At 45.7% G+C, this 15,026-nt stretch overlaps 2 protein-coding genes across 2 annotated transcripts in view; both read left to right on the forward strand.

The window, feature by feature from the left end:
* Positions 1 to 9,886, forward strand: part of LOC120954747 (uncharacterized) — a 35,380-nt gene extending 25,494 nt beyond the window's left edge. Inside the window, exons 12-17 of the mRNA XM_049608226.1 lie at positions 5,237 to 5,351; positions 6,507 to 6,696; positions 6,777 to 7,161; positions 8,016 to 8,567; positions 8,649 to 8,905; positions 8,980 to 9,886. Of these exons, the coding sequence (XP_049464183.1) occupies positions 5,237 to 5,351; positions 6,507 to 6,696; positions 6,777 to 7,161; positions 8,016 to 8,567; positions 8,649 to 8,905; positions 8,980 to 9,324 (1,844 nt within the window). The 3' untranslated portion in view covers positions 9,325 to 9,886. The remainder of the gene's footprint in view (positions 1 to 5,236; positions 5,352 to 6,506; positions 6,697 to 6,776; positions 7,162 to 8,015; positions 8,568 to 8,648; positions 8,906 to 8,979) is intronic.
* Positions 9,887 to 12,242: 2,356 nt separating this feature from the next.
* LOC120957887 (ATP-binding cassette sub-family G member 4-like) lies at positions 12,243 to 14,984 on the forward strand. Its single transcript, XM_040380311.2, has 5 exons — positions 12,243 to 13,033; positions 13,102 to 13,673; positions 13,745 to 13,995; positions 14,086 to 14,254; positions 14,350 to 14,984. Exons 1-5 carry the CDS (start codon positions 12,789 to 12,791, stop codon positions 14,949 to 14,951), a joined length of 1,839 nt encoding a protein of 612 aa, XP_040236245.2. The 5' UTR covers positions 12,243 to 12,788; the 3' UTR covers positions 14,952 to 14,984.
* Positions 14,985 to 15,026: the final 42 nt, after the last annotated feature.

Genomic DNA, 15,026 nt, shown 5'->3' on the forward strand with positions numbered 1-15,026 from the left:
ATCGTCCTCGACCGTCCAGAAGATTCGCGACACGCGTAATCATACCCGCGGGCCTGTCGGAGTTGACCCCGTTTCAACCATTCCTCCCTGGGCGCGCCTAATAAATAAACACACTCGCAGCACTCGACTTCTCGACAAATCTCGCCCAAGACAAAGGCGTCTAGGGTAGCGCGTGTGGCACTGTGTTGCGCGTGTGTGTGTGTATGCCGGCGTTCGTGCACGTATCTCAATCGACGGTGGCATATGCGGGGCATGTTGATATTTGCAAATACAGTGCATGGTGTTAGATTACCAATGAGTAAAATGATGATTTTTTACAGCAAAATTAGTAAAAAGTGCATGGGCTGAAAAAACGGTAACGAAAAACGAGAATGCTGCACATCAATGGTAGCAATCTCAAGAGTGTCCTTTGTTACCCATATCCACTCCTAATCATTTCCAGAGTCTTGTACGATCAAAATTGGAACCAAACTTAGTCATTTCTAGCCATTCTGTCTTATTTTTGGAGATGGATTAGTGGCTACTTTTGCAGTATTTTACCAAATTTGTACAGATCTGAAGCTGCATTTGTTGAAATCCGAATCTGAAGCGCTCTCGCTAACAGTACTTTGATCCGTACGAACACGTCGAGAAATATCAAGACTAGGATGGACATGGGGTCAATATTAGTTTTAATATGGACTAGGACTCGCATTCTTGCTTCAGCTTAGGATTCTTCTTCTTCGATATACAGTAGAACGTCGATTATCCGGGGGCGGATTAACCGGCGGGTGGCTTAACCGTGCGCATAAATGTAATGGGCAACCAGTTTTTGGTGCAGCTCTGTAGTGTCTAGTGGTGTTTTCGAAATTTAGTTTTGTTCATGAACTGTGGTCCAATCTATAGTTATTGATTAAAATAATATTCTAATAACGATTTATCGATTAATTCAAGGTGAATTAATCATAAAACTAGTGGATTTTTTAATTTTTAAATGAATTTGACATTTCTTGGACCATTATCCGTGCAAATCGATTAACCGGCATCCGCCCGGTCCCGAGCTGCCCGGATAATCGACGTTCCACTGTATTTGTTTGTTTGCTTATTTCTTCTTATGCGGTGCTATATTGATACAAGCTTATAGGATAGGCATAGCTTATAGGATTTTTTTGACTAGTCAGAATCATATAAGTACTTTAGATTAAGGGTTTCTCTGTATGTAAGAGATATATTTTATATTTTATATTTTCATCATCTGAAGTTTGACATCAACCATATCTATGTACTTATTTACGCCTCCCAATCTCTTAACCCCGGTTATTCGTATAAAATGTGCTGGAACAGAGCTATTTCTTAAGCGACCAGGAGAAGAGATCTTAAACGGCAGTACTGGCCGATCATGTTTTTTTGTACTGAACGAAAAATTCAAGGAAAAGCTTCCTCGATCTTATGCTACTCTTTGAGCTGTCGTTCAATGGAATTGATAGTAGGCAATTCTTTTCTTTTATACTTCAAAACTAGAACTGACTGTCATTGAAGCGACCTGGTTTTGAACAAATAATGCTTACGATCTTTGACGATTTTACGTATCACTAGCCAGGGTTTGGAGCTTTTTACAAGTTAAATTATGTTTAATTCAAATTAAAAACTTTAGCTGACCTTAAAACTATTCATACCACTGTCCTCTTGACCGCCCCGTGCGTACAGCTCGCTTGGCCGCACCACTTGGCTACCACTTATCAATCCGATGGTGGCTGTATTTGCTGTTTTTTTTCTAATCTAACCCCGTCCACCCTGAGTGGGACGACGCATCGCTTTGCAAATTCACGACCGGCAAAAACACACACACAAACGCACCGAGGAAAAAAGTAGAATTGATAATCAAACCCACCCGACAGCCGTTCCGGTCAACGGTGTCCCCGGTGCGCTTGTGTGCTGGCAGACGAATTGTTTGACTTCCCGGTTGGTATGTTTTCTTAGTCACCGCGAGTTCGAATGTCTTGCGATTGGAGGGGTTTGATTGCTGAGCGCGCTAGCAAACAGTTGCTCGCCAAAGTTTAATCGCCGATAGGGCTGAGCGATTGGCCCTCTTTGTCGCGCTGAAACTACGCTCCATTTCGCGCAGGGCTTGATAAGCTCGACCGGGAAACATCACGCATTGAGCATTGAATTTCACAGCCACTGGGAGCAATGGCAGAAATTCTACTCCCTGTGTATCCAAAGCTAACAAGATGTGTTGTCGTTAGAAAATGAAACCATTTCATTGCTCTCTGGCGAGCATGCTCTGCCTCTCTGGTTCGTCCCTTAGTGCACGATCGTCACCCTTAGATTCCATTGTGCTGCACACCGACAAGTGCAGCGAATGTGCACTCCATCGCGGGGCATAAACCGTGCTTGATGGAAGCGCACGCGAAAGTATCGCTCACTGCGCAATGAAGCGCGACGAAACGGCGCACCGTGCTGCATTTTAAATAAAATATTTTGCATTTCATGTGCATGTGTGTATGCGTTTGAGCTGCGGCGCGAAGCATATGAGCACGCGCGAACGATTGCAACTGCGTTGCGGTACGGGAAATTCGCGACGCGATTACGTTAGCAAACGGTTAATATAATTTTACGTCAAGCTTGTTTGATATGATTGTTGAATGGCTGTGAAGGTTGGAGATGCTTGAAATGTGTAAAGAATGGGTTGTTGTAAATGATTGTTTACGAAAATAAATCGATACAGAAACGGCCGGCTCGATCAATTTCACCACACAAAAGCGTTGATTTTTGTACATTCAGCGTGCACACGCGGACCGCAAGTTTGAGGTCAACTTCCACCTTGTTTACGAATTGATATCGTGTGGCAGAACCAAAACACCATAACCCTCTCTCTATCTCTCTCACACACAAACACACGCGGGTGCACCCAATTATCAATTTCCTATTCCCTACTGCAGTTAATGCAATTTACAAACAACCCCATTTTTTTCGAACCGAATCGAATGCAAACAACGCAAAACGAACCAAGGCATTCTTAACGCTTGCCGAATTGCGTTAGGTTAGGTATATTTCGTGGTTCATTCGTCACGGGGATGGGAGAAAGAATATAAACATTTATGACGCACATAACCTCTGTTTTTTTGATGATCGGGAACACGCGCTTTGCAAGTGTTGGAGGATTTTCCGAAGGTCATCCGTACAAAGCTGTCAAGAGTAAGTCCACCATCGCGGAAAGAGAATTAGGTTAATGTCTCTCGGCCACTGGCAACAGGTGTAGAGAGCAGGATTGAAGGAAGATTTGCAATTCCTGATACGATTGTACATTGTAGCAGCGACAGCCAACACCAATCCATTCAGATGCGCATCTGATGTACGCAAATATATTCCCCAGTTTGTCGCTTAAAGCAATCGCGAGTCCATGCTTGTGATGACACATTCCCATGGTGGCCAGGGAACTGGACAGTTTATGATAATCTTTCCGTTCCCCGCAGCTAACATTGACCCGTGTGCCATTTTTTTGCCAAGGCAAGGACAGCTAATGCGCTCAGCCGCTGCTCCAAAGCGAAGACGAACGGCCGGCGGTCACAGATACGTTCGTTCGATTGTTTTAATTGAGCTCAATTGGAGGATCACGAGGATCACGAGGTTAGATGATGATGATGATGATTCCTCCCACAAATCGTATTGCCTTGGGCGTAGTTTGTGCACGGCATTTGTGTGCTCTACGTGCTCTAGAATTAGATCCTTCTTGGAAGTTTCGGTGTCCCAAAAAACCCTTTGCTCTGCTGCTGGTTTGCGATGCACTCTCCAGCGTGTTCTTCATCAACGCGACGACAATGTCTTGATTCGAAACCGGTTTCTGACACGTAGTGGTTGAATATTACCCGAGGAAAGGAGAATAAGAAACACGCAGCGCGATGTTATTGATCGGCGTTCTTCCCTTGGCGGAGTTCCAGCAGTACGGGAGCACGGGAGGTTTGAAATTTGAGTCCAACGTGGAACCTCTCTCGGCTTCCAACTTCTGCCCGTGGAAAACCTGTTCTGGGCACGTTCAGCTTTGCGTTGAATGTGTGATGCCTTCTTCTAAGAGTGAGGTTGGTTGGTTCTGCTGGAGTTTAGCGGAGGTTAGCTAAAGCAAATGCAACCGAAGCAGCTGATCGGCTTATAACTTTCCTGCACTGGTGGCCTGAAGACTGGCCTAGTTATTGCATGGATTTCCGCTGGCTTTGCATCGATAACCGGTTCTGGTTGCGTAGAGCGAGAAGCATGTGTGCGTGTGTCAATGTATTCAAGATCAATCCCTGAACTGTGAACCAGGGAGTCAAATTTAGGGTTGGGATTTTTTCGGACCTAAAAGGAACAAAATTGGTTCATTTCAACATCCCAATCAGAAGAGATCTTTTTATTTTGTGATTAATTCAATCATAATTTACCGTCCCTCGTGGAAGACAGTGAAATTGGAGTGAACAGTAAAGTATATAAAACCATAAACCAAACCAGAATGAAATCTTTGAGTCAACAAAAGGACTGGGACTACCTTGCAAAGTTCTTTTTGGAACGGCCACCACCAAGAATAATTTCTAAGTATATCACTCCCTTGCGTAGGAGCAACTGGGAAAGCATTCACTGAAGTCTAAGTCATGCACACAAATATGTCATGTGCACACGGTCCGCCTCGTAGGCGCCGAGACTGGAATTAGAAGTTGCAAGATGCTACTTTGTTGCGTGTGAAGTCTCGATATAGTATATTCCAAGCAATTGATCTTGCGTGTTAATGATGTACAAATACATGTGACTTGCATAACCGTTTGTTTAGCTTATGTGAGAAAAAACAGGTTTTTGATGAGAACGGAGTGTCTTCGATCGGTCGATAAGCGTTTTTTCACAAGCCGCGTGCAAATGAATGGTGTAAAAATTCTAGAACTATTCCTCCGACACTCATCTTTACCTCCACCCCTGATTAAATGTTTAAACCCCAACTTATTGCCCAACTTTAGGCCTCAATCAGGCTGTTTAGTTTCCCCCCTATCTCATTACGACACATCGTAAATCCCATTTGTGTAGTGTTTCATCATCCCCAATTTGTGCTGGAAATGACGACACCAACCATGTTTCTGTTTCCTGTTTTCGTCCAATACTGACACCTTACCATTTATCGGGCGAAGGTTAAAGCTTCCCCAGTTTTACACCTACTAAATGCATGCATGCAGGCGCGTGCTGTGTGTTTTATCTATCTATAACCGCCCGTATCGTATCCCATTATCTTCCGCAGGTCGGGACATACTGAAAGATATCAGCGGCGAGTTCCGGGCCGGGGAGCTAACCGCCATCATGGGCCCGTCCGGGGCGGGCAAGAGCACCCTGCTGGACATTTTGGCGGGCTTTACGTAAGTTTTGCAGTGCGAGTTTATTTGCATTTAATAGCAGGTTTATTGGGATGGCGGTGGCTGGTGCTGGTGCAGTGACTTCGACAACCTTAGACGTGTGGATAGCCAGTTCTGGAAAAAGGCGCTCGGCATCGATCGTCGGGAGAAGCTTTTGCACTTCCTGCTGTTGCTACGTGGTGATCGTTACTTTGTAACCAAGAAACGGGACAGTTGAGGAGGTAGAATTTATTTCCTATACTGTTCATCAATCATAGCCTTGGATGTAACCTTTTGCCGTTATGGGAATTGTTACCAAGAGAACCTAGCACACGAGCCTTCGGATACGATTCTTGGATTAAACACAGCTTATAGGACCAGCATAAACATCAACATGTCTTGCCTACCCTACCACGGAGTTTCTAATAACAAAGAGGAATGGAGAGGTGATGCACTTTGAAATCGCCATTGTCCGATTGCTTAGTCGGTGCGCGTTTCGTGCCGTAGACGGTGGTGTTTAATCTTCGGTCTGCGAAACAGTGGAGCTGGAGGTGTAGAAAAAATAAGCCGCTACAAACGCGCACACCCCGCAGTAAACGGTCATTAGTGGTGATCGATGAATCCAGGGGTTGATTGACACTTTGAACGGTTGCTAATCGGACACGCAGGAGGCATTGTACTGCTAGACCATACGCGTGCGTCTTCTTTTGACTTCGACTGACTCCACCATACAGAGCTTACAGCAGTGTAGTGCAGTGTATGACGTCATATGAAATGGAGCTCTGCTACCGCAACGATTTCATGTCGCATAGGATAAAGCCCTTGTTATGGTTCTTGGTACACCAGTGGTTACAAACAAAGAGCACTCGGTTGGTTGTGATATGAATCACGCAAGCGAGATCGCTGGAAAGGCCATTAGGAACCTTCAGAATGACACTCTCCAAGGGGTGGCGCCATAGACGATCGCTTTCTAATCTCACGGCACGGAATTCTTCAAACAGTTTGATGGGGAAATAGTATCAGTATCGCTCCCTTTTTCCCCCACGGTACATATTTATGTTTACTGGCTTATCGTTTGTACACCGACACCGACCGCCACATGCCTACTAAATCAACATATTTTTGGCGCCATCATAATCACCATTATGCGTTTCCTGTTCCTCTTTCCTCCTCCCCCAGTGAGGGTGGCTTCACGGGTGAACTTCTGGTCAACAAGCAGCCGCGGGATCTGAAACGGTTCCGGCGGATGTCCGCCTACATCATGCAGGATCACGATCTGCAGCCCCATCTGACCGTGCTGGAGGCGATGCATTTCTCCGCCAATCTCAAAATCGGAGCCGAACTCAGCCCGGCGAGCAAAAAGATTCGCGTAAGTGCAAGCGCAACAGTAGCGGGCGTTACCGTATGTGTGCACATCGGCAAAATCTCACCTCACCTTTGTTGTTTCAGATGAACGAAATACTCCGTGCCATTGGACTGCACGAGGCGAAGAAAACGCGCACCGGAAGGTTATCCGGAGGTCAGAAGAAGCGGCTAGCGATCGCGCTGGAAATCGTGAACAATCCGCCGGTAATGTTCTTCGACGAGCCGACGAGCGGCCTGGACAGCTCCACGTCCACGCAGTGTGTCGCACTGTTGAAGCAGCTGGCCCGCGAAGGCCGCACGATCATCTGCACGATACACCAACCGTCCGCGCTGCTGTTCAACATGTTTGACCATCTGTACGCGGTCGCGGAGGGCGAATGCATCTATACCGGTGGCACCGGGAACATTGTGTCGTTCCTGAAGGAGCTCGACATCGTCTGCCCTGAGCATTACAATCCGTCCGATTACTGTAAGTATTTGGGGAGGGTGCGGTTGCACTTGTTTAATGGGCGTACTTTTGAGGGTTGTTTTTTTTAAACATTATGATCGAGCAAGGTCTTCTGAGCTTCTTCCAATTTCTCACGATGAGGTGGCTAAACTGCTCGTGATACTGTATATTGCTCTATAGATAATACACTGGAACGTTCCGGGCAGAGCAGTGAAAGATAAGCGTGTTATTGATATGGGGAACATTACAGGCAAAATTTGTCTGTTGTTGATGAGTCATTTTCGATTTCAAAAGGGTTTTTTTTTGTACAAAAAAAATCAAATACTAGAAGAAGATTTTTATGTAAAATATGTAGAATTGATTTGAAAAAATTATGCTCATAATTTATTTCCGTTTTATCAAATATTCAAAAAGCTTAATTGGAATGTAAATATTGCCAGCAGTGTAATTTTCATTGCAGCGCGTCCAAAGCTAAGAACAAAAAGCTTCACTGCTCTGACGCATAGATGGCGCTGATCATGAGTTTGCCTGAACGTTTTATGTTCCCATGAGGCGCTCTTGTTAAGAGTAGACAACAAGGCAGTAACAAGGTTTTTGTATTTTTTTGTTTACTAGTTAATTTGGCTCGGTTTAGACTAGTTAATAGTATAACAGAATAATATATAGCATTATTGTAACAGGGTTTGATGCGTATTTGTATTTTAATGCTGAATCTATATCTATATTATTTTATTTCCATAGAAATAGACGTTTGAATTTAATTTGACAATTCGCTGGCAAACCAGTTGATAATTGATATTTAAATTTTTAAATGATATATTAGAAAAAAACTGAAACAAGGTTCTAACTGTAACCTTTTGACTATCTTATTTCAGTGTTAGAAATAGCAACGCACGACTACGGCCGGCTGAACGACAGTCTGGTGGAAAAGATGATGAACGGGCAGAGCAACTTCTACCGCAATCCGGAACCGTTCTCGCCGACGTTCGAGAGCAAGCTGCTGCCGATCAAGGAATCGTCCCCGGACGGACCGATGGTGCTGCTCGAGATGCCCCTGTTTCCCGAGCACGACAACGGCGACGCCCGCAACCAGCAGCGGCCCGTCTCGCCCGTGCTGGCCACGCCAAAGAAACTCGCCAAAAAGCTGTCGTTCAACCCGGAGCGGTGGTGCGGTCGGGATGAGATCTACACCACCAGCTTCTGCCGGCAGTTTTCGCTGCTGCTGCTCCGCACCTTTCTCATACTGAGCCGGGATCGGTCGCTGATGACGATGCGGTTCGCGATCCACTGTCTGATTGCGCCACTGATCGGGATGCTGTACTTCGGGATCGGTAATCAGGCGGCGCAGATCTTCAACAACTACAACTACGTGTTCTTCTCGATCATGTTTCTGATGTTTACCGCGTTCAGCTCAATGACCATGGCGTGTAAGTAGAAAGCACGCAATTTGCTTTGTTTTTATGGGGCTTTTCTAATTTAGTGTCATTTTTTCCCCTTCTCCAAAACAGTTCCACTCGAGCTGCCGATCATTACGCGGGAGCACTTTAACCGCTGGTACTCGTTGCGGGCGTACTACATCGCCATGACGGTGGCCGACATTCCGATCCAGCTGCTCTGCACCGTCACGTACATACTCATCACGTACTACATGACCGGCCAGCCGCCGGAAGCGTTCCGGGTCGGTCTGTTTACCCTGATCTGTCTGATGGTCGCCTGGGTTGCGCAGGGGCTCGGCCTGCTGGTCGCATCACTGTTTGACGTGAAGGTAAGCCAAACAGAGGCGCCCGAAAGTGAATGAGAATATTTAAAAGCTTTAATACTCTAATATTCCCCAAACAGAACGGCGCAATCTTTGGACCCTTCTTCATCTGTCCGTTCCTGATATTTTCCGGCTTCTTCATACACCTGACCGATGCGCACCCGATCATGCACTGGCTGTTCCACATCTCGTTCCTTAAGTACGCGCTGCAGGGCGCCGCGTTGGCCATCTTCGGCTACGACCGGCCCCGGATGGACTGTGACGAAACGTACTGTCACTTTGTGTTGCCAAAGAAGTTCCTGAAGGAGGTCGACATGCTCGAGGCGGACTTTGTCGAGGCTGTGATAGCGCTCGGTGTGATATTTTTCGTCTTCCGGGTGTCCGCCTTCTACGTGATGCAGTACCGGATGAAGAATAAGATTTAACTGTCCCCAATTCTGCTAGGAAGCTAGTCAGTTTGCACCGCCTCCCGTCCCGTCACACAGAGCTTTTTTTTTGGAGGGGGCCGCCAGCTTCGCTCACAACTCTCACATTCCATCGCATTGGAAAGCAAGGGGTGCGCACCGCCTCGAGGGGAATACAAATTTTACGGTAGATGGTAGTAGCACGGGAAGGAGCGTTTGCGTTATTATTGTAAGGTAGTAAGGTGGTGCAAGTAGGCGCTTTTTGTTTTGCAAGGAGGCGGAAAAGGAGGATCAGCTTTTCGCAGCAGTAGCATTTAAGAAACGCAGAAGACTAAAAGATTGTCGTACCCTGGGAGGGAGTGTGCGTACAACTCAACACGGCTCATATCTCTCGCCTAGCTTGCACGGTGTAAAACGAGGGCGGGACACTAATCCAAAAAAAATGAGAAGAAGCACAATTGGGAAGTATGCTGGTTACGTTTTATGCTGCTTCGTAGGGTGGTAAGTTGTTTTTGAATAATGTTTGCAAGTAATCATGTGATATGTGATGTAAATATAGCGCGCCTTTTACGAATGGGTTTAAGAGCGAATTTTGAGCGTCCATGTGAAAGAAATGTCTATTAGCGCTAGATTTTTCAGATGCTTCCTATTTTTTTTAAATTGGTCCCTGGATCTATCGATGGCAATATCCAACGATGGCATCGTTCTAGCACTTTTGAAACAACTGTTATTACAAAAATTAAGCAACAAGTGATAGACAATATTGTAGCACAAATCCTAAAAATTTAAAATTGGAAATCATTCAGAAATAATTGAGAACTCTCAATGGTAATTCTCTTATAAGAAATAACTATCTTGCCTAAATATTATTGAAGTTCTATAAATTCTACCATTTAATCTAGAATTGCTTGCTGTATTCGAATTGATCAATTCACTCCGGTTCTACTATTCCAATTATTCTCGATGCTGATGGTATCAATTGTAATTGACAATAAATTGTGATAAATACACAAAATTCAAATTGATGCCGGAGCTCAAGTCGATGCAATTTACACAGATCTGAAAGCAGCATTCGACTCTCTTCCGCACGCAATTCTTCTCGCTAAACTCGATAAGCTAGGATTTCCCTGCTCGCTCGTACAGTGGCTTAAGTCTTACCTAATTAATCGCACATCGTGAAAATTGATAAGCACATGTCCAAAGAAATAGTTAGCAGCTCGGGTGTGCCACAAGGAAGCAATATTGGCCCGCTTCTCTTCATATTGTTCATCAACGATGTTACCCTCGCTTTACCTCCCGACAGTGTCAGTCTGTTTGCCGACAAACAAAAAAAAAATGCAAAAAATTTTGCGCCTATTCACAACACAGGTGATTGTACATTCCTGCAAGACTGCATCGAAATCTTCTGTTCGTGGTGCAAGCGTAATGGACTGACTATCTGCATCGAGAAATGCTACTGTGTGTCTTTTAGTCGATGCAGGAGCCCAGTCACTGGTACCTACTTCATGGACGGCACTGCAGTTAATCGACAAAATCATGCCAAAGACCTGGGCGTTCTGCTTGACTCTAGTTTGAACTTTAAACAGCATATCGATGACGTTGTAGCCAGAGGAAATCAATTACTTGGCGTGGTTATCCGGACAACTAATGAATTCCGCAACCCCATGAGCATCAAAGCTATCTACAACTGTATCGTTCGTTCGGTTCTGGAATATTCGTGCGTAGTCTGGAGCCCAACTACTGCTTCTTCAATTGCTCGACTTGAGGCGATTCAATGAATGAACTGTTACATCTTAATTAGACCATACGGCCCGTTGAAGATTAAATAAATAAATAATAATAATAATAATAATAATAATAATAATCATAATAATAATAATAAAAATTATCAAAACTAAACCAGTAAATTCATGCCCAATACATGCTCATTCACTTTCATATAAATTATGTTTTCTAAAAACAAATTTTCATTCAATGCCTTAACATTTCATGGAGCTCTATTGCAAGATGGTTACCAAGTTGGTTTCTAAAAATTCTTATCAATTGTTACACTATTTTCTAATTTTTTTAGAAGAATGTTTTGAAATTTTGATGTTATGCAGCTTTATTTTCAAGCTTGAGCACGATAAAGATGAGTTCGTTTTATCCAATCAGATTATATTTCAAAGCATGTTTCAAAGAACAGGTTATGCACTCGTTGGATTGTGAGTTTTTGTTTAAACAATTTATGTTTAAAGCAAATTTTCATTTAAAAAACACAACAATTGTTTTGTTTTGAGAACTCTTGGACTGTAACAGACAAATTCAATCGAAATCTTAATGACCTTAATAACCTGTTTTGCGAACAATGGCACTACGCTAGCGAGTATATTGTTATACTATGGTACAGAAGGGAGGATCTAATCCCATCCATGATAATAGATAAACTGAGAAGATAGACTACATTACAAGCGTATTGGAAAACAAACATGAATCAGATAGATATCACAACAAATATCCATGTTTTCATGCAAATTAATGTGCTCAGCATTTGAGAAACAGGCACTGGATGGCCTGGATGATCTCATCGATCTTAAAACTCACGATCATTTCTTCGCACTTTCTTCCACCTAGAATGTAGACCAACATTCTCATAAGCGACAGTATTATCCCACGCAAAAGAAAACAACCAAAATGTTAATCATACTTCCCACCCACTGCATCCGATCTGAAGCGATCGCAGATTCTCACTATTGTTGAGTAGGGCGTTTCGCACTACCCCTAAGCTAATTCTGAAAGCGCCAGAGTTTGATAAACACCGTTCACCCCATTCGCGGGGTTTCGTTACGTGCTCGGGCGTTTAAATTATGCTCCGCGTAACCGATTACCGTGTGCGTGTGTGAAAACGATATTGATTAAATCAATAAGGTCCACCCGTAGCCACCGTAGCTCTCACAGTGAAGGAAAACGAGTTAGAAGCTGCTTCTAATGGTTGGCACACATACAGGCCCCGGGCGCGAAAAAAAGGGCAGTCGAGCCTCTGATTCTCTGAGGTGGCGCTGAAACACAAATCCGATCAACGGTGTGAGTAAGCCTTGCGGGAAGGGAGACCGGGACCGCGATTCGCGCGCGCTCGTCCAAAGCAGCGATCGCCGACAGTTGCATTGGAGCGTCGAGCGTGAGCGGTTGGGCGCGTTAGTCAGCCAACCGTGTGTGAACCGTGGTGCATATGAGTCGTTGCAATTGAAGTGAACGGTAATGTGGTCCATATCGTAGAGCTATAAGTAGTAAGAAAAGTGTCGCCAGTGTGTCAAGTGTTCCATCAATCAATGCCGCCGATCAATGATCCGAGAGCAAGTTTCGCTCGATCATTAGCGTAGACATTCTCTGCTGTTTGCTAATCAACAACAACGACTAGAGTAGAGGTACTAGTCGGTGGTGGTGGTGGTGGTTGTGCTGGTCGCGTGTCAACCCCCCCCCCCCACACGAACAGTCGGCCTGCAACGATGGAGTTGGCAGACGGTGAGTGTGTCGATGCAGTTGCACTTAATGTGAACGATGCCGTACTGGGGCAGAGGTTAACGCTAACCTTCCGCAACATCTACTATCGACGCAAGGATCGGAATGGCGGGCGGCCCAAGGACATCATCAAGGGTGTGTCGGGACGGTTTGAGCCTGGCAGGTTGGTGGCAGTGCTGGGTCCATCCGGAGCAGGGAAATCTTCCCTTCTGAGTATCCTTTCCGGATTAAGGTAGGCTTAAGAGTGATAGATGACAAACTCCACATCACAATTCTTACACTTCACTATACTTCCAACAGACAGACTGGGTTCATCGGTACGATCGAGGTGAATGGGTACATGCTGGATAGGCGCCGGTATCGCCAGCAGTGTGTCTACATCCAACAGGACTTTAACCTAATCGACCACCTAACCGTGCTGGAAACGATGAACTACGCAGCCGAGCTGAAGATGCCGAACCGATCAGAAATGGTGCGCAAGAAGAAGGTGAACGACGTGCTGCACATCCTCGGGCTGGACAATGCGATGCGTACGGCGGTGAAGAAGCTTTCCGGTGGTGAAAAGAAGCGTCTCTCGATCGGTATTGAGATGGTCAGCAATCCACCCATAATACTGCTGGACGAACCAACCAGCGGGTTGGACAGTGTGGCCGCAATGGAGCTTATAAGCTACGTGAAAACAGTGGCAGCCGAGGGTCGTACCGTTGTCTGCGTCATCCATCAACCGTCTTCCAGCCTGTTCCAGCTGTTCGATGATCTCTATCTGCTGGCGGGCGGTGTTTGCATTTACAGTGGCCCACTGGACGGTATGGTCGGCATGTTTGCGGAAGCCGGTCACCAGTGTCCGAAGTTCTACAACCGAGCCGACTTTGGTAGGGTCGCATTCGCACAGTTGTTTTTGTTTGGATGAGCCCCGCCTTATCAGCGTTATTGTTTCTTGCAGCGCTCGAAGTAGCGTCTAAGCCGTTGCGTGAGCTGGAACAGCTGGTGCATCGGTATGGCAAGCTGGACGCGATCGACCGGAAGCAGACACGGCAGGAAAACAACATCAAGGACGAGAACGACCCGCTGGACGAAGATATTGACGTGGCGACGAAATCAAATCGCCAAAGACGCGGCCGATATCAAGTCTCCCAGTGGAGACAGTTTTACGTGCTATTGCGTAGGTCGTTGCGAGTGACTTCGAGAGATTTTGTGAGTAACTTTTCGAGTGGTTTTAAATGGTTCATGAATATTCAGATGAATCTAATTCTGATATCGGCTTTTCCGTGTGTGATGTTCCAGTTTTTTGCTCAGCTGCGTGTTATTGCCCACATACTGGTGGGATGTTTGCTCGGCGCCGTCTTCTATCAAGCCGGACAGGATGGGGCGCTGGTCATGGTGAACGGTGCCTGCCTGTTCTTCTTCCAGCTGTTCATCTTCTTCGGTAACGCGATGCCGTGTGTTATCACCTGTGAGTTGTTGTTTTAAAAGTCGTATTTATTTTTGTGTTTATCGGTTGAATCCTAACTCCTCGTCTCTCTCTCTCTCTCTTTCCGTTTTTTTTAGTTCCACTCGAAACCAAAGTGTTCGTGCGGGAGCGGCTCAACAACTGGTACTCGCTGGAGGCGTACTACCTCTCCAAGATCGTTGCCGATCTGCCGCTTCAGCTCATCTGCCCGTCAGTGTTTCTAGCGATCGCCTACTACCTTACCGGCCAACCGCTCGAATGGGAACGGTTCGGCAAGCTCGCTCTCGTACTGCTCCTGCTCGGCATCTTCGCCCAAACGGTGGGACTCCTCTCCGGCGCCGCGTTCGACATCCAGATGGCAACCTTCTTTGTGCCATGCTTCAGCATACCGTCGCTACTGTTTTCGGGCTTTTTTGTCAAACCGTACGAAATGAACGAATACCTCGGGTATGTGGCGTACACCTCCTTCTTCCGCTACAGCCTGCAGGGTTCGCTGCAGGCCGTCTACGGCGATGGCCGGGGAGCGTTTCCCTGCTCCAAGGATATCTGCTACTACAACAAACCGGGTAAATTTCTCAAGTTCATGGACACGCGCGAAGATGGCTACTGGGAGAATGTGTACGTGCTGGTTGGGTTTATTGTTGCGTTTCAAGCCATACTGTATGTGGTGTTGCGCTTTCGATTGAAAATATACCAATAATGTTGCGGTTGAAGGGGTGTTGGTTGTAGAGTACGAATGCCTTATGTTCTCATCACCGGCGAGAAGATCCGAAAA

Source organism: Anopheles coluzzii, chromosome 3, assembly GCF_943734685.1.
Source record: "Anopheles coluzzii chromosome 3, AcolN3, whole genome shotgun sequence".
Lineage (NCBI taxonomy): Eukaryota > Metazoa > Arthropoda > Insecta > Diptera > Culicidae > Anopheles > Anopheles coluzzii.